This window comes from Salmo trutta, chromosome 9, assembly GCF_901001165.1.
Source record: "Salmo trutta chromosome 9, fSalTru1.1, whole genome shotgun sequence".
In the NCBI taxonomy this organism is placed as follows: domain Eukaryota; kingdom Metazoa; phylum Chordata; class Actinopteri; order Salmoniformes; family Salmonidae; genus Salmo; species Salmo trutta.
The window spans coordinates 12,619,994-12,642,979 of NC_042965.1; the positions used below are offsets into that span (position 1 = coordinate 12,619,994).

General features: G+C 43.1%; 1 protein-coding gene across 2 annotated transcripts in view; it reads left to right on the forward strand.

Moving 5' to 3' along the window:
* The first annotated feature begins 2,440 nt into the window (after positions 1-2,440).
* Positions 2,441-22,986, forward strand: part of LOC115199909 (neurogenic locus notch homolog protein 1) — a 44,754-nt gene continuing 24,208 nt past the window's right edge. Inside the window, exons 1-4 of one of the 2 annotated variants that reach the window (XM_029762449.1) lie at positions 2,441-2,732; positions 6,471-6,552; positions 17,748-18,010; positions 18,241-18,579. In XM_029762449.1, coding sequence (XP_029618309.1) covers positions 2,675-2,732; positions 6,471-6,552; positions 17,748-18,010; positions 18,241-18,579 — 742 coding nt within the window. In that variant the 5' untranslated portion in view covers positions 2,441-2,674. The remainder of the gene's footprint in view (positions 2,733-6,470; positions 6,553-17,747; positions 18,011-18,240; positions 18,580-22,986) is intronic. The other variant, XM_029762448.1, reaches the window with a different exon arrangement.

Sequence of the window (22,986 nt, forward strand, 5' to 3'; positions counted from 1 at the left end):
CTGGCCACCCCTCATAGCCTGGTTACTCTCTAGGTTTCTTCCTAGGTTTTGGCCTTTCTAGGGAGTTTTTCCTAGCCACCGTGCTTCTACACCTGCATTGCTTGCTGTTTGGGGTTTTAGGCTGGGTTTCTGTACAGCACTTTGAGATATCAGCTGATGTAAGAAGGGCTATATAAATAAATTTGATTTGATTTGATTTGTACTCCGAATTGTCCCATTATCCCAACTGTTACACTGAGAAGATTGAATGACTGCTATTGCCCTGAGACCACGTTGTTTAGATATGTTTAGATTAACCATGTCAATGTTTAGTCAAGCAGTGATTGCTATGAGATTAACTCAGAAATAGTCAATCTCAACCTAAAACAAACTGAAACTCAATTTGGAGTGCTAACAAAGCCAACTTTTATATATATATATTTTTTTTTATTTAACCTTTCTTTAACTAGGCAAGTCAAGACAGGACAGGCACAAAGAGGTAGAAAAACACAATTAATTTCATGGGAGTGATTAAAATAGTGAGATTCTACACTGTACAAGTAGCCTGTTTTCAGTGGCTTGAGTTGATAGTTGGTAAGAGTATGGCTCTAGAAAGCTCAAGGTAGTGGTTTCAATCCCCGTAGGGATCACATATACTTAAAGATGGAATCCATACTTGGTGAAACTGCCACGTCCGTTTGGGATATTATAACAACAAAGAAGTTACAACAAACACAGTTTTATTCACCTCGGACATCATTACACACGCGATAGCAAAGCAGAATATGTATTGCGATTTGTTTGTTTTTTATGCTGCCGGTCACTCCTCTCCTCCGTTTCATCAACAAAACAAACCGTGGCGCTGTTTCCCCATTTACGGATTTCAAATTTAAATAAAAATATGTGTACTCACTGCACTGTAAATTACTTTGGATAAAACCATTTTCTAAGTGAAATATTATGGTCCTGCATCTGTAATAGCTACTGGAATGGAGGCCATTGAAATGGCCCAGGTCAACACAATGAGAAGGAAGGCAACACAAATTCTGTTAACACTCAGCCTTGGAATGTGACACAATACAAATGTAAATTTGTATCACATTGGAGATAAAGCCATAGCCGATTATATAATTTGCATTGCTTTTATCTAGGTTTTTCTGTAAAAGTTATAAAAACAGGTTGTTATTTCTATTTTTTTGTCACCATCGCCACCTCCTCAACCACTTTACCTTCTCTCCATCATATTCTCCCACAACCCTTCACTCCTTTACCATTCTCTCCATTATCCATGCCACACTCCAGGTTGATGTTCTACCTGGAGGTCCTGTTGCGTATGCAGCTCCTTTAAATGTCATACAGAAATATGGATTCACCACTGAACAAATTATGCCCTGCAGGCATAAAAAAACACCCGTTGCAAATATTTTCCCTTCTTTTTGGTTATGATTAGTTCCAAATTAATTATTGCTAAATGTTGAAATTAATGAATGTTGTTTGTGAGTGGAAGTTGACATTTGTGCTGACGATCTGATTGTGATCTGACCCATTTAGGATACACGTACCAGCCTAAGAAACCAAAGTCACCATAAAACTACTAAAACATTCTCATTAAGGGCCTTCTTGATTTTTACCCATGATATTTAGGCATTGCAAAGCCCATATCCGTTACAAAGGATTTAAACATATATATATATATAAATCATTTTTATAGAGGACAACGTGCCATTGGATGGAATCAATTTGAAATCTGTGTTTTCTGATTAAGCACAACCAGAATGTATTTATCTGTTTCAGGCCTACTGTCAGCGTTTATTTACCAGCTATGGAGGATTAGATCTGTTATCATGGCTCACATGCTAGATAACATATTTAATCATGCATACTTCTGTGAAAAACAAAAACAAACACACAGAATGATTTTGTCTGTATGTTGAGTATGTGAAAATGATAGTAACCAGAGAACACCTCCACTTGGACTGCTTAAAGATAAGATCGCTTCTACATTTGTATTTTAGTGATGTGAAAGCCACACTGTAAAATGAGCATACAATCAAAGCGTGGGCCACCAACACAAATATAAACAATGTAGAAATATGTCCTTAATTTGGTTATAAATTGGTTATGACATAAGACATACATAACATAAACTATATATTCTTCCAAACTAAGGGTTAACTGTTTTAACCTGGTTTAATTGAGGATTCATTCTGTTATATTTATGTTTTTATTAATTGAAATTAGCCTAGATTTACTGGAAATTCGACATACTGTCGCTTTAAAGTATCTGTTTTGTCAGTGTTTGCTAAATCTACCAACAGGAAACGCCTGGGATATATATATATTTTTAAAGGTGCTACTTCGATAGTTTTACAGGGTGGGCGTATTTTCCCACTGCTCCTCAGAACATTTCTAGATGAAATAAAATAATGAATAGCTGTCGTGGGCGAAGTAGACCTAGTGGCGCGGAACCATAACGCCCCTAGATGTGGTCACGGGAATTGAGTCATTTACAACTCCGAAGCTGGAGTGAAAACATCGCATGTACGAAGTTCAGAGACACGCCGCAAACGTTTACTTTTTTGGATCTATGAAATGATGAATTGGAAGTTTTTTTAACTGTCGAAGAGGAAAATTAACAGGATCTATGATAACTCCAATTGGAATTATACATCAATTTTAAATCAGAAAAGAAGGAATGCATAATTTCTTTGTGAAACTAACTTTCCTGTTGTCGCTTATTGCTCTAACACGAGGTAAGTGCAACAATAATATTCAACCGTGTTTTGTTCGATACACAGTGGATAAAAAAAATCATAAAATAAGTGAAACTTTACATTTATTATGTAGATGTTTTCCATGAATTCACTCATATAAAATCGTATTAGTGCACAGTAAATGCTGATGTGCAGGGAAGAACAAATGGGAAGTGACATTGATTGTAGAACGATCTCAGAATGTTGCACTTGTTGCATTCGAACTTCAAAAGCCTTTTTTCAAAGGCAGCTTATTTTTGAGAGTATTTTCTTAAAATTGCGTTTTAAGATGTGACAGTTCAGAACTTTTTTATTCCAGCATCAGTTTTCTTTCTTTGCAATATGCTCCTTAGACCTGATTTTATATATATATATATATATATATACAGTTGAAGTTGGAAGTTTACATACACCTTAGCCAAAAACATTGAAACTCCGTTTTTCACAATTCCTGACATATAATCCTAGTGAAAATTCCCTGTCTTAGGTCAGTTAGGATCACCACTTTATTTTAATAATGTGAAATGTCAGAATGATAGAAGAGGGAATTATTTATTTCAGCTTTAATTTATTTCATCACATTCCCAGTGGGTCAGAAGTTTACATACACTCAATTAGTATTTGGTAGCATTGCCTTTAATTGTTTAACTTGGGTCAAACGTTTCGGGTAGCCTTCCACAAGCTTCCCACAATAAATTGGGTGAATTTTGTCCGATTCCTCCTGACAGAGCTGGTGCAACTGAGTCAGGTTTGTAGGCCTCCTTGCTTACACGCACTTTTTGAGTTCTGCCCACACATTTTCTATAGGATTGAGGTCAGGACTTTGTGATGGCCACTCCAATACCTTGACTTTGTTGTCCTTAAGCCATTTTGCCACAACTTTGGAAGTATGCTTGGGGTCATTGTCCATTTGGAAGACCCATTTGCGACCAAGCTTTAACTTCCTGACTGATGTCTTGAGATGTTGCTTCAATATATCCACATAATTTCCCCCCCTCATGATGCCATCTATTTTGTGAAGTGCACCAGTCCCTCCTGCAGCAAAGCACCCCCACAACATGATTCTGCCACCCTCGTGCTTTACGGTTGGGATGGTGTTCTTCGGCTTGCAAGCTTCCCCCTTTTTCCTCCAAACATAACAATGATCATTATGGCCAAACAGTTCTATTTTTGTTTCATCAGACCAGAGGACATTTCTCCAAAAAGTACGATCTTTGTCCCCATGTGCAGTTGCAAACCGTAGTCTGGCTTTTTTATGGCGGTTTTGGAGCAGTGGCTTCTTCCTTGCTGAGCGGCCTTTCAGGTTATGTCGATATAGGACTCGTTTTACTGTGGATATAGATACTTTTGTACCTGTTTCCTCCAGCATCTTCACAAGGTCCTTTGCTGTTGTTCTGGGATTGATTTGCACTTTTCACACCAAAGTACGTTAATCTCTGTTTAAAGGCACAGTCAACTTAGTGTATGTAAACTTCTGACCCACTGGAATTGTGATTAAGTGAAATAATCTGTTTGTAAACAATTGTTGGAAAAATTACTTGTCATGCACAAAGTAGATGTCCTAACCAACTTGCAATATCTATAGTTTATTAACAAGAAATTTGTGGAGTGGTTGAAAAACGAGTTTTAATGACTCCAACCTAAGTGTATGTAAACTTTCGACTTCAACTGTATGTATATATATATATCAGTACCAGTCAAAAGTTTGGACACGCCTACTCATTCAAGGGTTTTTATTAATTTGTACTATTTTCTACATTGTAGAATAATAGTGAAGACATCAAAACTAAACTATGAAATAACACATATGGAATCATGTAGTAACTAGAAAAGTGTTAAACAAATCAAAATATATTTTATATTTGAGATTCTTCTAAGTAGCCACCCTTTGCCTTGATGACAGCTTTGCACACTCTTGGCATTCTCTCAACTAGCTTCATGAGGTAGTCACCTGGAATGCATTTCAATTGACAATTGTGCCTTGTTAAAAGTTAATTTGTGGAATTTCTTTCCTTCTTAATGCGTTTGAGCTAATCAGTTGTGTTGTGACAAGGGAGGGGTGGTATACAGATGATAGCCCTATTTGGTAAAAGACCAAGGCCATATTATGGCAAGAACAGCTGAAATAAGCAAAGAGAAATTACAGTCCGTCATTACTTTAAGACATGGTCAGTCAATCCTGAAAATTTCGAGAACTTTGAAAGTTTCTTCAAGTGCATTCGCAAAAACCATCAAGTGCTATGATGAAACTGGCTCTCATGAGGACCGCCACAAGAAAGGAAGACCCAGAGTTACCTCTGCTGCAGGGAATACGTTCATTAGAGTTAACTGCACCTCAGATTGCAGCCCTGATAAATGCTTAAAGTTCAAGTAACAGACACATCTCAACATCAGCTGTTCAGAGAAGACTGCATGAATCAGACCTTTATGGTTGAATTGCTGCAAAAAAAACACTACTAAAGGACACCAATAAGAAGAAGAGACTTGCTTGGGCTAAGAAACATGAGCAATGGACATTAGACCCGTGGAAATCTGTCCTTTGGTCTGATGAGTCCAAATTTGAGATTTTTGGTTCCAACCGCCGTGTCTTGTGAACGCAGAGTAGGTGAATGATGATCTCCGCATGTGTGGTTCCCACCGTGAAGCATGGAGGAGGAGGTGTGATGGTATAGGGGTGCTTTTGCTGGTGACACTGTCAGTGATTTATTTAGAATTCAAGGCAAGGATGTCCTCTCAAGGGGACAACAGGATGCAATAAAGTGGCTTGTATGGCTTAGGTTCGGACCAAGATCTGATGTCCACTAGAGGACAAAAATGATGGATCTCAGGAGGATATGTAACTTTGTGGGTGACCCCACCAAATTGACATAGAAATGTAAGTTATAGATCTGCCATTCTCATTGAAAGCAAGTCTAAGAAGCGGTAGATCTATGTGCGCTATTTCTATGCTTACAGTTCTTAAGTTTCGTTTTTGCGTTATACTTTCGGTTTTGTACACCGGCTTCAAACAGCTGAAAATAAAATATTTTTGGTTATTGAAAATATATTTCACAGCGCTTTAGATGGTACAATGATTTTCTACACTATATATTCTTGTTTTGTCACATAAACTGAAATTAGGCAAACAATTAGAATTTTTGCAACCAGGAAATGGTGGAGCGATTTCTGCATATTGCACCTTCACATTTATTTAGTATTTACAGATAACCAGGCAGGACATTGTATTGTCATCATAGGATCCTGGATAGCACTAACCGTTGTGCTCCCGGCTCACAGATGTGGCTTGCGCCATTCGCTGTGCGTTTGCAAGAAAGTTCACTGTTCAGCCTATAACTTCACAGGAATATGAAAACTCAAGTCTTAACCATTGAGGCAGGTTTGAGTCGAGTTACACAGAACCATTTTGCAGCGCTATGTTACTCCCCAAATATTGTACATTCTTTGGGACAGCTGCAAAGGGAAGAATGCGCCTACCAGTGAGTCAAGTCCCATTCACCACAAACTGCACTTCAAGGTGGCAGTAGTCACACCTAGTCCATACAATCATCATCATGAAGGATATTTCTGTTGTTTAATACTCAAGCATTTGGATGTTATTTAGTTCACGTCTTGTTGCTTTTCCAAAACCATCCATTGATGACTGTATATCAAAATCTTCTCCTCAGTTGTGAAAAGAATCAAGAGGTTGTGTGTGTGTGTGTGTGGTGTGTGTGTTGTATTGACTCATTCTGTTTGCAGGTCTAAGATGCTCTATGTCCACCGAGTCGTGTTTGAACCTGGGGAGGTGTGAGGCCACGGCTGATGGAAATGGAGAGTGCAAGTAAGTTTCAAATCCCTTTTATTTTACATGAGGTAAATATGCACAGCAAACACCTGCATGAAACACATATTATACATTCCAGAGAGCATTTAGTAAATGACATATCCAAGAACATGAAGTTGTTTAATTTTTATCATGTTGAGTTGAGGCCTAGCTTGGGCCTCTGAAGGCATTTTCAGTTGTCTAAGAGAGTAGCACATGTCTATTCTTGGAAGACAAATACAACCTAGGCCTGGGCCAGCGAATGAATGAGCTGTGTGGGTTTTGAAGAGGACTGTACCAGGGGGGTCGCTGTGTCTGTGTGTCTCGCAGCCTGCTCAGCCCAGCCCACTGCTACTGAATGCAGGCTCCCTCTCCCCTCTCTCCAGCAGAACTCTCTGTTGGAGACACTCACTCTTAGTCCTAAATCTTGTTTCTCTTTTCTTTCACGGAGCGACAGCTGGGCTTTGCCAGAAGCTCGGCGGCCATTGTTCTCCAGTCAGATTAATTCTGTGTGACTAATCTGGGTGATGCTTCCCAGTGAGTTCTGGCTGCAGCCCCTGTCCTACCCTACTCCCCCCTGTCCTTCCCCCCGCTCCCCCTGCTCAAGGGTTTTGTCCCCCTGTTGATTGTTGAATGGGCTTTCTCTCTCTGAGAGATTTTCATCTGAAGGACAGATGGAAGTGGAGGGTAATTAGACTGGATGGTTTCAGAATTGTGAACAGATACATAAAGAGACTGTAAATTAGTAAACAAGTTGTAACGCATATCTGAGGTTGTTGTTGTTCTCCATTTTTAAAGTGAAATGAGCAGGTCAATACAAAGTGTTCAGTAGATCTTCTACATAAACGACACGTAGAACTTCTATTGTCCCCTGACCCCTCTTACCCCCTGTTGCACAAAGGCTACCTGAACATTGGCTCTGTTTCCAGCCTGTTATCGGAGTGCCAGTGTTGCCTTACTGAGCTGCAGTGGAGTGGGATGAAACTGGGCTGGCGCAGAGGCTCAATCAGGGCAGGTCGGCTCTTGGCTCCTGCAGGCCCAGGCAGCCATTTTGGCTCTGGGCCACATCTTAATTGTGTCTGGCAGTGTTTCGCCCCCCTTGTTGGGCCACAAAGCCATCATTGTGCCTGCCACTGTCCTCAGACTCTCCTAATTAAACATGGAGATTGTGATTAGTGGCCTGCTAGACTGGAGCACCACATTTTTTGGAGAGGGCTGATATTTTTTTTTACTACGCCTTCCTTCCTTTTGTGTATCTTTTACTATGCCTTCATTTTTTGTATTATCCCACGGTAACAAGAGTTGACAATCCCACGTGTCTACAATGTACAGGCAGAGGTCAGAGGTTGTGTTGTGTCTTCTCTAGTGTTCAACGCTGGAAATGTTTGTTTATGTTTGGACAAACTTTAAACACTGCTGTGATGTGAAAAATGATGTCTAAAATGGGAACATTCAGCAGAGCAAGCTAAGTGCACCCTATCAGATTAATCCAATTCTAATACCGTGGCCTAATGTCAACAACGCTGCTAGTTTCTTTCCTCAATCTTCCACTGAATCTTCAAGCGTTTCTCACCATGTAGGCTAAACTGGCTTGCTTTGTCTTTTCAAAATGAAAGAATTGTGTGGCAGGTCGTACTGAATTGTTGACAACGTAAGTTAATGCCTGGAGAACTAACCACATCCAGGTGGGTTAATTGACATGGTCCCTTCAGTCTTTTCAGGTTATAAGTTAGGCCTAATGAAGACCCATGAACCCATAAGATACAGTAGACCCAAGGCCTCATATTGGAGGTTTGATGAGAGAGAGAGAGAGAGAGAGAGAGAGAGATACAGAGTCCGTAGGCAGACCTAACTCTCAAGAGAAGACAGGCTATGTGCACACCGCCACAAAATGAGGTGGAAACTGAGCTGCACTTCCTAACCTCCTACCAAATGTATGACCATATTAGAGTCTCTATTCCTTTGGAACGTTTGTGAGTGTAATGTTTACTGTTTATTTTTGATTGATTATTTCACTTTTGTTTAATATCTATTTCACGTGCTTTGGCAATGTAAAAACATGTTTCCCTTGCCAATAAATCCCTTTGAATTGAGAGAGAGAAAGAGAGAGAACGGAAGAGAGCAGGTTGGTGAGGTCTGGTGGCATCTGTCTGTGTTGCAGCCTGTCTGAATAATATAGGCTACGTTATTTGTTTGATGGTCTCCATGAAATTCCTTCCCTGAGCATACAGGAAGTGTATTTCCACGGCCATGTTCCCATTTCTGACAGGATTTCGACCTTCCTTCACCTCAATTAAAACAATGCCGCTCTGAAGTCAAGACAAGTGGTATTCCCAGGTAATGTGCCATCCAATGTTTCCGTTTTATATACACTGAACAAAAATATAAACACAACATGTAAAGTGTTGGTCCCATGTTTCATGAGCTGAAATTAAAGATCCCAGAAATGTTCCATACGCACAAAAAGCTTATTTCTCTGAACTTTTGTGCACATATTTGTTTATAACAAATATGTGAGCATTTCTCATTTGCCAAGATCATCCATCTACCTGACAGGTGTGGCATATCAAGAAGCTGATTAAACATGATCATTACACAGGAGTGGGACAACATTCCACAGGGCACAATCAACAGCCTGCTCAACTCTATGTGAAGGACATGGTCGTCACACCAGATACTGACTGGTTTTCTGATCCATGCCCCTACCTTTTTTTTAAGGTATCTGTGACCAACAGATGCATATCTGTATTCCCAGTAATGTGAAATGCATAGATTAGTGCCTAATTCCTTTATTTCAATTGACAGATTTTCTTATATGAACTGTAACTCAGTAAAATCGTTGAAATTGTTGCATATTGCGGTTATATTTTTGTTCAGTGTAGTACTGTAGGATGCCTACTTTACATTCCATGCCATGAATACCGAGGTCTTCCCTCATATCTGAACTGGTGAATGAGAGCCACTAGGATCAGGTCAGGCCAGGGTAGTTTATCTGAAGGAGGCCTCTCATCTAGTAAGCTGACATGACAGTAACAGAAAGCAGTGCAGTGTAGGACCAATAAGAACCCAAGAGAGAGATATGATCCACACTCTAGGATGGCTAGAATCAAGGGGCTTAGCTTCAGAGCCTCAGCCAGGGAGATGAGAGATGCGCTGTCTGGAGAGGGCTGCCGTGCCCAGGGTTCACATACTGTGCCTCAGTCGGCAGGAAAACAGAAGAGACTCCTCAAAATATCTGTCTTTTTTTGGGGACCGGCAATTGATACGGTGAGTCACGTGACCTCTTCTGCTTCAGAGGAGGGCTTGGTCCCCCACTGGAGAAGGGAGATTTGGAGGTGATATGGTATGGATGAGACTGAGCCATGGTATTCTGAGCAATATTGCTCTGTCTGTCACTCATCAACCTGTCCTGTACTTAGATTGTGTCCAAAATGTGGTCCTATTCCCTATGTAGTGCATACATTTTGCCTGATGAGAAGTCTTTGACGTGATGATGCATGCTGGGTTGAGGCCTCAGTATTTGGAGAGTCACACCTTAGCATAGATGTCCCCCGTGCTGCCTGTCTGTGAGCCTGCTTGCCTGGAGAAATAAGTCTTCTGCAGTAACAGCCAGTCTCCCCTCCTTCAGAAAGACATAAATAGCCCAGTTAGCGCCTGAGGCGAAGGTTTCCATGACAGGTTCTAATCTGCAGGCACTGTATTCAAAGAGCTGGAACTGATATAACCTCGGATAATCATTCTCTCAAGTGTTTGTCCAGGCTTTAATGAATTCCCCTTTGGATAGCTAGCTAGATGGCCTAGCTACGTGTGTGTTAAAACTCTCTGACTGAAGTCAAATAAGAAGCAGGCCCATTCATTCCCTGGCATGTGTGGTGTGGTGGTGACTGACTACAGTGTAAATCAAATTTGATTTGTCACATGCGCCGGATACAATGGCAATGGGGGGGTAGTCCGGCTGGCCATTTGAATACTTGTTCAGCAGTCTTATGGCTTGGGGGTAGAAGATGTTAAGGAGCCTTCTGGTCCTAGACTTGGCGCTACGATACCGCTTGCCATGCGGTAACAGAGAAGACAGTCTGGAGTCTTTGACAGTTTTTTGGGCCTTCCTTTGACACCGCTTATTATATAGGTACTGGATGGCAGGAAGCTTGGCCCCAGTGATGTACTGAGCTGTACACGCTACCCTCCGTAGAGCCTTACGGTCAGATGCCGAGCAGTTGCCATACCAGGCGGTGATGCAACCGGTCAGAATGCTCTCGATGGTGCAGATGTAGAACTTTTTGAGGATCTGGGGATCCATGCAAAATCTTTTCAGCCTCCTGAGGGGGAAAAGGTGTTGTTGTGCCCTCTTCACAACTGTCTTGGTCTGTTTGGACCATAATAGTTCGTTGGTGATGTGGACACCAAGGAACTTGAAACTCATGAATGAAAGCCAGCCCTTGTCCTGGCCAGAGATGCTTCAATGCAACCTCTGTTTGCTACGAGGCAGATGAATCCCTGCGTTTTAGTCCACCACTCCACCCCCCACTCCCATCCTTTCATTCAGACGCAGGAAACAGCCTCGAAGGACCGGGGGAAGAAAAGGTGCTGTATTGTATGTGATCATATCATCACACAGGGCCCTGGGCTTTCATGGGCCGCCGGGCCCGGGTCGGCTTCCCTTTGGCACAAACCTCAGTGGAGAGAAGGAGGGGCTGAACTGAGCCGCTGACTGTTCTGTTCTGACTTCTGACTGATTGAAGCAACTTGACGTTGGGGAACTTCAACGCTGGATTAGAGATATTTGAGTCTGAGGGGTGACACATAACAAAGAAAAATCACATACATTTTGATCACCGGCTAATATAACTGACATCGAGGCCATCTGTGTGTGTGCACGTGTGCGTGTGTGCAGGAGGCAGGAGAGAAAACAATAATAGAGGAGTATTTCCTCATTTGATGAATTTGAGCCCGACCACCTGTCTGTCTGTGGATCATAACCGAACAACTGAAAGGGACTTGCATTACCCACAAGGCAGCACACTCCATAATACCCGTGATTACTTGTGGTTTTCCCATTCAACTCTAAACAGAAGACTGCCTCACAGCGGCAGGTGTTCTATGAACTTTCACACACACAAATTCACACAGGATACTCTTCACAAAGAAAACACAAAAGATAAGTTAATGGCTTTCTTCTGGATGGAGTGATAAGGAGGTCCTTTAAAAACATTTTTTTAAATGGTCTGAAATGATGTCTAAACTAAAGCCAATATCATCTGTTTAAATCACCTAAACTTCATAAAATGTTCTCATAGGTAGACCTCAACCAAACACGACACTGAGCTCTGTACAGTAACTCCTTCGTCAGGGTCTGCTTCCGTGTCACACACCTTGAGCCACATTTAATCACTTAGGAGGTTCCCAGTCTCTTAAAGCAGCAGGCTAGGCAGTAGCAACACCACCACCAGTCATTAGGAGAAGGCAGCATGAGTCAGAAATCCCCCAGGCAGCCTCCTTCCCTGTCCCTGTTCCTGTCTCGCCTTAACTCCCTTGCACCTCCTATCTCCCTTCTGCCTCTCCCTGCATCCCGTGCCTCTCCTCCTGCCCCTCGCTCTCTCTGTGTTGTGTCCCTGGGGGAGCAGTTCCTTTCCCATGGGCTCTGTCAGTAATAGGGCCAAATAAACAGGCCTCTAATGAACATTACCAGATGTGGTCTGGGAAGCTACGATTAGAGAGAGAGAGGGACTGAGGCACATCACCACAGCAAGCCCTGAGGGAGTGCTTTCAAACAGATCAGACAAGACTAAAGGATACTTAGCAGAGGCACAGACACCAAACAGACAGGAAATGAGAGCGGAGAAAAACAAGGCAGGGGAAAAAAGTGTTCCTAGAACAGTTTGACTCCAGGCTGGAGGCAGTTTAGAGAGAGGTGGAGAAGGCATGTAATAGAGAGACGGACTGTGAAAAACCAAAAACGTTTAATTAGCTCCAGGCCCAAAATGGTCAATTTGTCACTTTCTCGATACTGCGTTGAAGAGGTTAAATTCTCAAAATGATTCATGGTATTGTGGTGAACATTTAATTGGAACAGTCAAGTGTTCTTTTTGTCTGAAAGCGCAGACAGACCAACCTGAACATCCCCCGTCTGCAGTTAATCATCTGCTGAGTTGTGCGATTCAACATTCCCCGAATCGTCAGGAAATGAATAGAAAATGACGGCTGATGTTCAGTGGTCAGATGCGATGATAGGACGGCCACCGGGTGCTAATTCCAGTTAGTCAGCGCTGTGTGTTTGACCCTTTTAGAGAAACTACACTACAATACTGTAGGTGAATGGTGAACATAGGCTGCATGGCTCTCGTAGGCTGTATTGGAGAGTGGAGCCTGTACATCTTTGTGTGTGTGTGTGTGTCTATATATGCGTGTGTGTGTTCATGTGTACGCCTGCGTGCCTGTGTGTCTTCAAAGCACAGTGCCTTTCTGTGCATGGTGACCTCCGAGAGTGACAGATGGCAGATTGGTCCAACAGTGGAGAAACCCCCAGAGTGGTGTCTGCTCCCGAGGTCAGGTGTCATGACAACATCTGCTCTCCGCCTGGGCTGATCCTCAGCCGCCCGCTGCACACTGCAGCACAGACGCACACAAACACACACAGACCCTTTGCCATGGGCTACTGGTGGCCAGGAAGAAAAGCAATCTCAGCAGGACAATGGAGGCTACTGGGGCAGGCAGGGAGGGACGACAGTCACAGGATAACAACAACAGTATCAGCCTGATTACAGAGGTTCCCCTGTTATACAACATCACTCCGGGCCTGCCGTACACCTGATATTTGAACAGCTTCTGATTCTTCTCCTCTTTTCAGCTGTTCTTTATTTAACTTTCTAGCAGATAGTTTACCTGCTGCCAAGATTAGCATACTCTGGATGACGTGGTCAGGAGTCTGTTGTAGCAGCTGCCTTTCACTGTTTGTTTTGAACGGTTCAAATGAAAGACTGCATAAGAGTAGTTGTGTGTCTTTTGTTTTTCCCTTTTATAGTCTGTGTGAGCCATTTAAGACGGTTAGCCGTGTGTGTCCTGTAAAACGTATTTTGTGCTGGCGGCCTATTCGTCGACCTCTCGCCAAGTTAAAGAGCAAACGGTTAGCATTCTTGGCTAGCGCGTGCTGAGGTTGACTCTGTTCAAACGCCAGGGCCAGAGTGTGTTTGAGCAGCGGAGCCACGTGGACCGAGGCAGAGGAGTGGGTGCTTTATGTATTTGTCTTTGAGGCCCCAGTGTGAGACATTGGGCTGTTTGTGATGAACAGGCAGGTCTGGGCCTGGTTTAAAAAGCTGGTGTGAGTTTTTGCAGAGCCCTGTAAAGTGAGGCTGCCAAGAGCCTCCATTGAGGACTGTGGTTCAGGGAGAGGGACAGGAGACTGGGGGGGGGGGGTTAGAGTAAACACCAACATTCCTTCCAAACCAGCAACCTCCTCTGTTAACTGGCTTCCCACTAACTCTTCATCCCCACACCCTCCTCCAAAACCAGTTCAATTTCCTTTCTTTCAGACAGCTTAAGTTTGTGTCTCTCTCTGCATCGTTTAAGTGTGTTTGGGTTGACCAGTGAAAAGTAACACCCAGGCCCAGACTTTGAGGTTTTTGGAGCCAAGGCCCAGTCGAGAGAGAGTCATAAATCCTAATATGGTGGCTTACAAAAGCAGACAACCCTATGGACGCCATGAAAAGAGAGAGTGGGGGGTAAACAATTGGCGGGAACGAGAGCGAAAGAAGGTATATTGAGGAGGAGGGAGTAAAAGGATGGTTAGCCGTACGAAGGCTCCATAAGGAGGAAGTGAAAAGAAGACCGAACGAAGGACCAAAGAGAGAGAGAGAGACCAGCGATGAGCCAGATGGAGAGAGAGAGAGAGAGAGAGGCCAGGGATGAGCCCGATGGAGAGAGAGAGAGAGGAGAAGAGAGGAGAAGAGAGGAGAGGAGAGGAGAGGAGAGGAGAGGAGAGGAAAAACTTGTTTGTGGACAGAGGGAAGAAGGAACAGAGAGGAGAAGGTTTACCAGCTGAATGCACTCTCAGCTTGGAGGCTCCCGGCCTGGCCTGCCTGTGGTTAGATCTGAATGGGGAGGAGAAACAATGGAGCCACTCATCCTACCCCCTCCACTGCTCCAGGGCTACAGGGTGGGGGGTGGGGGGCATTCAGACGCCTGAAGCCCAGGCCCCAGCTATTCTCCTGGGGATGGAGGGATGAAGAGGGACATGGAGGGCACAGAAATGGGGGGATGGAGGGAGCGCTGGCCAGGCAGCAGCTGCCGTCCCCTCATTTACATGCGCACCTGCTCTGTCGCTGCAGCCTTTTGGGAACGATGGCTCAACCATGCCCCGCCTCACGACCCCAGCAACCAGGCTCCTGCTATGTCTGCACTGTGCCCCTCTCTGGGAGACCTGGGTTGGCTTATAGACCCCCACTATTTCAGAACTGCATTGCTATGAATGCTAGCTGGCAGAATGCTTCTACATCTCTGTCATAATTAAAAAAGATAGCAAATTATCTGAACAATTAAAGGGCTTGTAGTGAAACTCTGGAGAACAAGGATGAACTGAGCATGTGTTCTTCTCACCACAGGAAAATACATTTGATCATGTTTAGATTTATAATAGTCCTCAAACAGCATATGGCAATGTTAGGACTTTGGTAGATGGCTTTTTCTCCTCCTTCGCACTCTATATCTCTCTAGAAAAAACCATCCTGACAAGCATGCTCCCTGTAACCCAAGACGGATGACTCTAGTATTTCCCAGTGATTGGAAACCAGAGGTAGCCTAGCCTAGCATTAAAGCAGCGTGACATGCCATCAGGCCCTTCATGTTTGTGTAGCTAGTGCCCAGCCTAGCATGTGATGTTTTCTTTCCCTGGCCACCCTAATCCCGTGAGAGAGAGACCCTGTCTAAACACACGTCTGTCCCCACAGGGGGCGTCTGCTTGGCCCCGGGCCCCCAGCCCTGCTCACACAACCAACGGCCCCCTGGGAATGTTTGGGGAGGTGATTTAGTTAGCCCCCTTAGGGCTAATAGTAATAGACTTATCGACAACTATGTGACAGTACTTTGGAGTGACAGAACTTTTAACGGTATTTAAAGGTTGCTGAGACATTGTTCCATTATGGAATCCCCCAGAATGAGACACAGTAGCTATAATCAACAACTATTAACGATGTAAATGAGTATAATACTAGTTGCAACTGGGGAACAAAAAAACAACAGCCTCCAATGGAAAAGAATCAGCTTTTTGGGGACTCTGTATTGCCTTTCATGGGAATTTCCTTCATTTTTCAGCTTCAGACCTTCAGACCAATCCCTACTTCTCACTTAAAACATTGTTTTTTGTGTTCATTTTTCTTTATGTTTTGCCTTGGGGGAATTGACAATGAATTAGCGAAAGTTTCACTGGGAGGATAACTGATACCAAAAGTGTCTGTGTGGCTCTAGAGTTTGCTATCTCTCTATATCCCTTGTCTCTGGCTGTCAGAGAGCGAGAGAGAGAAAGACTATACAGTAGAAGAATACAGGGCATTGAGGTGGAGGAACACTGCTTTGAACTCTCCATAATGTTAGCTCTGAGTTCAAAGACGGGCATAGACACTGCCTTGTCCGTTGAATGAATGAGCGCTGAAAAAAAGGAGTGGACTGGAGCATATTTCTTGCTAAGAGCTGTTGATGGGGGCCATGGGGCTACCTTTGTCAAAAATGAGACCGGATTATGTACAAGAATCCAGTCAGCTCGTCAGAGTCCAGCTCAATGTTGTTGTGTAGTGTTGATGAATGGAGTCAGTCTATCCACAATGACCAACCCTCACCTTCCAACTATGTGGAAAACAGTACAGAAACCCCCCGGATGACAAATGGGAGCATTTGGTAGCAGTGAGGTCCTAGACTGAGAGTGGTGGGTTCTCTTTCCACTGACCCTGACCACCTCACTGATCTCACGAACCTCTGACCACTTCTCTCTGAGAGTGTGTGTGTGTGTGTGTGTGTGTGTGTGTGTGTGTGTGTGTGTGTGGCCCTTTGTTGGGAGTTGACCTTGTGTCGCCTCGGGGGACTCTCCAAGCCCTGTCATTGTAATGGTAAATGTGCGAATCCATCCCCGATGACCCCCGCTCTCTTCCTCCCTCTCTCCTTCTCTCGTTCCCTCTCTCCCTCTCAATTCAATTTCGATTCGAAGGGCTTTATTGGCGTAGGAAACATATGTTTACATTCCCAAAGCAAGTTAAATGGATAACAAACAAAAGTGAAATAAACAAAAGTGAAATAAACAATCAGAAAGGAACAGTAAACATTACACTCACAAAAGTTTGAAAAGAATAGACATTTCAAATGTTATATTATGGCTATGTACAGTGTTGTAACAGTGTGCAAATAGTACAAAATGGGAAATAAATAAACATAAATATGGGTTATATTTACAATGGTGTTTTGTTCTTCACTGGTTGCCTGTTTTCTTGTGGCAACAGGTCACACATCTTGCTGCTGTGATGGCACACTGTGGAATTTCACTTCTCTCATTCTCTCTGGGAACCGTTTGCTGGGGGCCACTTTACAACTCTAAGAGGACCTGTGAGAAACATCACAGGGGTGGATGATGCCCCCTGTCCCACCCCCTTGCCCCCCATATCCTGCAGTCAGGGTTTTATGGCCTAAAACACGTTGTCTGAAAGGACAACAGAGACAAGGCAAATGTGCTGTTTAGCTGCATAGTTTCTCATGGCTGCGTTGGCGTGTAGTAAAAACAGTGGGCAGGACAGAGAGAGAGAACATCCTGACTGAGCCCTCAGGGCATCTTTCACAGAGAGCAGGGACTAGTTAGTTACTTAGTTAGTATCAGGCTGAGCCTGTTTCCCAGGCTGCTGAAGGTTAATATTGATGAGCACACAATGGGAACATCTCAGTGGCTTCCTCTCCTTGTTTGCACTGACCTCTGAAAACAGAGGTAAAAGCAAGAAAGTGGACGCCAACTAGTAGGTATTTGCTTTCACTCTTGCTGTGTATCTTCCATCTATTAAAAACAAGACAAAGACAGGTTGCATTGCACTGGCCACACATGCTTGACTCATGTTAACTTAATAAACAAAATAATGTAGTGCAGTGGCTTTTGTTCAGTCCACACCTGTTGAATACAACTTTTCCTTAACCCTTAGCGCTATTATTATTTTTCTGACTCACCCTGCCTCTCGCTCTCTTTCCAGATGTCTGGATGGATACGTGGGGAACAGGTGTCAGCACCAGGACCCCTGCACCTACTCTTCATGTAAAAATGGCGGCTCGTGTCGCATGGTGCCCCGTGGGAATTCAGTGGAATTCACATGTTTCTGCCGGCCAGGCTTCACGGACCGCCTATGTCTGACGCCCATCGACAACGCCTGTCTCAGTTTACCCTGCCGGAACGGTGGCACTTGCGACCTGGTCAACCTCAAAGAGTACAAGTGTAGATGTCCTCCTGGCTGGTCTGGTAAACACTGTCATATTTACTACTCACACTGTAGTCAGAATACTGGAGGGAAAGCTGCATAGTCTAGTAGTAATAAATAACATTACTAACCGGTCTTATGTTCTTTAAAATATTCAAACTGACCATGATTACAACTAATTGTAGCACATGGAAAGAAACAAGGTGCTATGTATGTAAGTAAAGATCAAAATCCTGATTTCATTTACAAGATGTGTGTCTGTCTCGTTCAGGTAAGCAGTGCCAGCAGGCAGACCCCTGTGCCTCTAACCCCTGTGCCAACGGCGGGCAGTGCACCCCCTTCGAGTCCCACTACATCTGTTCCTGCACCCCCTTCTTCTATGGCCAGACCTGCAAGCAGGACGTCAATGAGTGTGCCCAAAACCCCTCACCCTGCAAGAATGGAGGCGTGTGTGTGAATGAGGTGGGCACCTACCGCTGCCAGTGTCCCCAGGAGTATACGGGCAAGCACTGCGATACCCGCTACCTACCGTGCAACCCCTCCCCCTGCCACAACGGGGCCACCTGCGTCCAGAAGGGAGACACCACCTACGAATGCTCCTGTGTTCCAGGTACTGCTCTGTTAATGTCCCATCTGATCCCCTATGGGCCCAAGCATACATTTACAGTGCCTTCAGAAAGGATTTATACCCCTTTTCAAAATGTTATTTTACAGCTTGAATTTAAAATGGATTAATATGAGATTTTTGGTCACTGGCCTAAACACAATACCCCATAATGTCAAAGTGGAATTACGTTTAATTAAAAATGAAAAGCTGACATTTTGAGTCAATAAGTATTCAATCCCTTTGTTATGGCAAGCCTAAATACGTTCAAGTCACATAATAAGTTGCATGGACTCACTCTGTGTGCAATAATAGTGTTTAACATGATTTTTGAATGGCTACCTCATCTCTGTACCCCACACATACACAGATTGAACCACAAAGACCAGGAAGGTTTTCCAATGCCTCACAAAGAAGGGCACCTATTGGTAGATGGGTACAAATAAAAAAACAGACATTGAATATTACTTTGAGCATGGGGAAGTTATTAATTACACTTTGGATGGTGTATCAATATATCCAGTCACTACAAAGATACAGGCGTCCCTCCTAACACAGTTGCCGGAGAGGAAGGAAACCTCCTAGGGATTTCACCAATGGTGACTTTAAAACAGTTACAGAGTTGAATGGCTGTGATAGGAGAAAACTAAGGATGGATTGACAACATTGTAGTTACTCCACAGTACTAATGTCACGTTCGTCGTAAAGATGGGACCAAGGCGCAGCGGGAATGTGTATGCTCATCTTCTTTATTATGAAGAAAAACCAAAACAAACACTTAATCAAAACAATGACGAGAAAACAGTCCTGTGAGGCACACAGCTACACAACGGAACAACTACCCACAAAAACCCAATGAAAAAACACCCCTACTAAATAGGACCTTCAATTAGAGGCAATGAGGAACAGCTGCCTCCAATTGAAGGTCAACCCAATAAACTAAACATAGAAATAGAAAAACTAGAATGAACATAGAAATATACTAACATAGAACATTAACCAAAAAAAAACCCAAACACATAAAACAAACACGCCCTGACCAAACTACAATAACAAACAACCCCTTTTACTGGTCAGGACGTGACAACTAACCTAAATGACAGCGTTAAAAGAAGGAAGCCTGTACAGAATCAAAAATATTCCAAAACATGCATCCTGTTTGCAACAAGGCACTTAAGCAATACTGCAAAAAATGTGGCAAAACAATTTACTTTTTGTCCTGAATACAGTGTTATGTTTGGGGCAAATCCAATACAACACATTACTGAGTAGCACTCTCCATATTTTCAAGCATAGTGGTGGCTGCATCATGTTATGTGTATGCTTGTAATCGTTAAGTACTGGGGAGTTTTCAGGATAAAAAAGAAACGGAATGGAGCTAAGCAAAATCCTAGAGGGAAACCTGGTTCAGTCTGCTTTCCACCAGACCCTGGGAGATGAATTCACCTTTCAGCAGTACAATAACCTAAAACACAAGGCCAAATCTACACTGGAGTTGCTTACCAAGAAGACAGTGAATGGCTGAGTTACAGTTTTGACTTAAATTTACTTCAAAATTCAAAAGGCACTTGCACATCTGAGCTGTCTTTGTTGCAGGTAAATGGTAACAGTTAAATAAGATGAGAAAAAAGAAGGAACCCACACACTGCTCTTGCTAGTATCACTGTTCTTTAATTAGCTTTACGTATCGACCTCAAGGCCTTCGTCAGAGCTTGACGAAGGCCTTGAGGTCGATACGTAAAGCTAATTGAAGAACAGTCATAGTTGCAAGAGCAGTGTGTGGGTTTCTTCTTTTTTCTCGACTTAAATTTACTTGAAAATCTATGGCAAGACCTGAAACTAGTTGTCTAGCGATGATCAACAACCAATTTGACAGAGCTTGAAGAATATTGAAAAGAATAATGGGCAAATGTTGCACAATCCAGGTGTGGAAAGACTTACCCAGAAAGACTCACAGCTGTAATTGCTGCCTAAGTTGCTTCTACAAAGTATTGACTCAGGGGTGTGAATACTTGTGCAAATGAGATATTTCTGTATTTAATTTTCAACATGTTTTCACATAGTCATTATGGGGTACTGTGTGTAGATGGGTGAGAAAACACATATATTTAATACATTTTGAATTCAGGTTGTAAAACAACAACATTTGGAATAGGTCAAGGATACTTTCTGGCGCTGTATATTACATTTTAGTCACTAAGCAGATGATTGTATCCAGAATTATTAACAATCAGACCATTCAACTATGAGAAATGTTGAGTTATGTGTGATATGTTATATATTAAGTTAGGATTTGACCCTGTATGAACTTTCAAGTTGTGCAATCCATTTCCACTTAGGGGCTGCTTAAGTGTTTTGTCCACCAGTCTATCCATCTTAAGTCAAGCATCTAAAACAGCTGTGAAATTCACTAGCGGTACTGTTGTCTAGTGGCTGGTCAGGATGACTTGTGGAGGGAGCTGTGTGTGTGTGTGTGTGTGTGTGTGTGTGTGTGTGTGTGTGTGTGTGTGTGTGTGTGTGTGTGTGAGTGAGCTGTAGGGCGATATGGCCAAAAAATCATATCTTTATTTTTTTTTTACTTACCATCGATTCACGATATATGTTTTCTCTAAATACGCTTTGTTGTACAACTAGGTCAAGTATTATTTTATCAAGATAGTTTCACCGGCTTTTTTGCAATAATCACCGATCTGGCTTTCAAGTCTGTCTATGAAAATGCCCTTTTTGTTACAAATTTAACCAGAACCATGCTTAATGCACATTCACTAATAATGACCAACTTCTTATAATGGGTATTATAGAAGATGAACACAGGTCTCATAAACTCTCTCTCAAGCACAAGCCCACATGCTAGTGACTAGCCAGCTAATCTTTATATTTCAAGCTTAGCCAACTTGGATCTATTTGCAAAGGTAGAACAGTTGAATTGTTAGGAACACACCCTTCAGTCCATCTCCAACTGTTTGAACAGCATGCTAGCCTGTCCACTTTGTTATGATGTTGAAATCAAGTGGCCTACCTTATTTCTCAGAATAAGAATGGGTTGCAAATTCCTTATGTAATTGTGTTTTAGGCTTATTGCACATTTCTAAAACACAGACTAGACAGCTAGTATAGCAGTCCTTGGCTAAAATGCTGCTAGCGGTACGTGGTACCGCAATGCCGCACGCAACAAACTGAGGATCCATTTCCCAGAATCAATGTTCATTGATTATCCTGTTTTAGTAGTGTCTGCTCTGTGCGCAATTTGAAGAGTTGGAACACTAAAAGGTGTCATTAGAAGGGTTAAAGTCTCTTTTATTACAGTAAAATACTGTCCATATGACCCATTCTGTTGAACCAAACCTCAAATGCGAATAGCGAGTTGAATCCGCTTGCCAGAGAGGAAGAAGTTGTCATCTTTGTTGTTGTGAGTGGCAGGCGCAGGGGCTTGGTGTGCGTGGGTAAATAGGAAGGTGCACACAGCCTACAGTCATTGCACACAGTACAGAAGGAGCGAAGGAGACGAGACCAAAAAGACAACATGAGAACAAGTGGACATAAGCATATTTTTTGGCGATACAGGCATTTGGAATATCGCGCCCCAAAAATATTCAAATTGATTTGTTATATCGCCCAGCCCTAGTGAGCTGTGTGTAGTGGCTCCACAGTGCATTATGTGTGTGTTGTGTGAACAGAGGGGAGCAGGATAGCATTGGGCCTTATCGTGAGGAAATGGCTGAATGATAACATCCTCGGAACAGAGCCTGCTAGTCCTGTAGACTGGGTTACCGTGACTGGACGTCCTCTCCCCACAGGTCACCACTTCCACCCTGCCCTGCTCCAAAGCCAGGCTGAGCTAGACTTCCACTGAGCTCCCAGTAAGCACCACGCCACTTTCTTTGTGCCTCTCACACTGTTTTGGCCGTGAAGCATGGCTCTCACCGAAACGCCACTGCCAAAGACAAATAATTGTGAATCAAGAGAAGTACTAGAATTGTCAAGAATCCAAATGGTGCTCAGATTCTACCTACGTGAAATTGGCAGTATAACCTCCTAAATGTCCCTCTTCTTTTCTTATGCAGCCAGGGTGCCAGACAATACCGTGGTGGTGTGTTGTGTAATGCCAGAGCAGGATGGTTTCTGTTATATGAAGGGAAGCTGTGGTCTGGCTGGCTGTTTGTTCTGACTGACACAGACCAAAGGAGGGTTGCCACCGCTGCCATTCATTCCCCTCTGAAGAAGGAGGCCGTTGACTGCTTCAACTGTAAAAGAGTTTCCCCTTGTTTTGAAAGGAACCAACCAGGCAATTTTGAAACTAGGAAAAACAAAGCAATTTTGGCGGGGCTGTGTGAGAGAGGGATGCAAAGAGACAAATATACTCAAATATACAATACGCTTCCTTTATATCAAATCAAATTGTATTTGTCACAT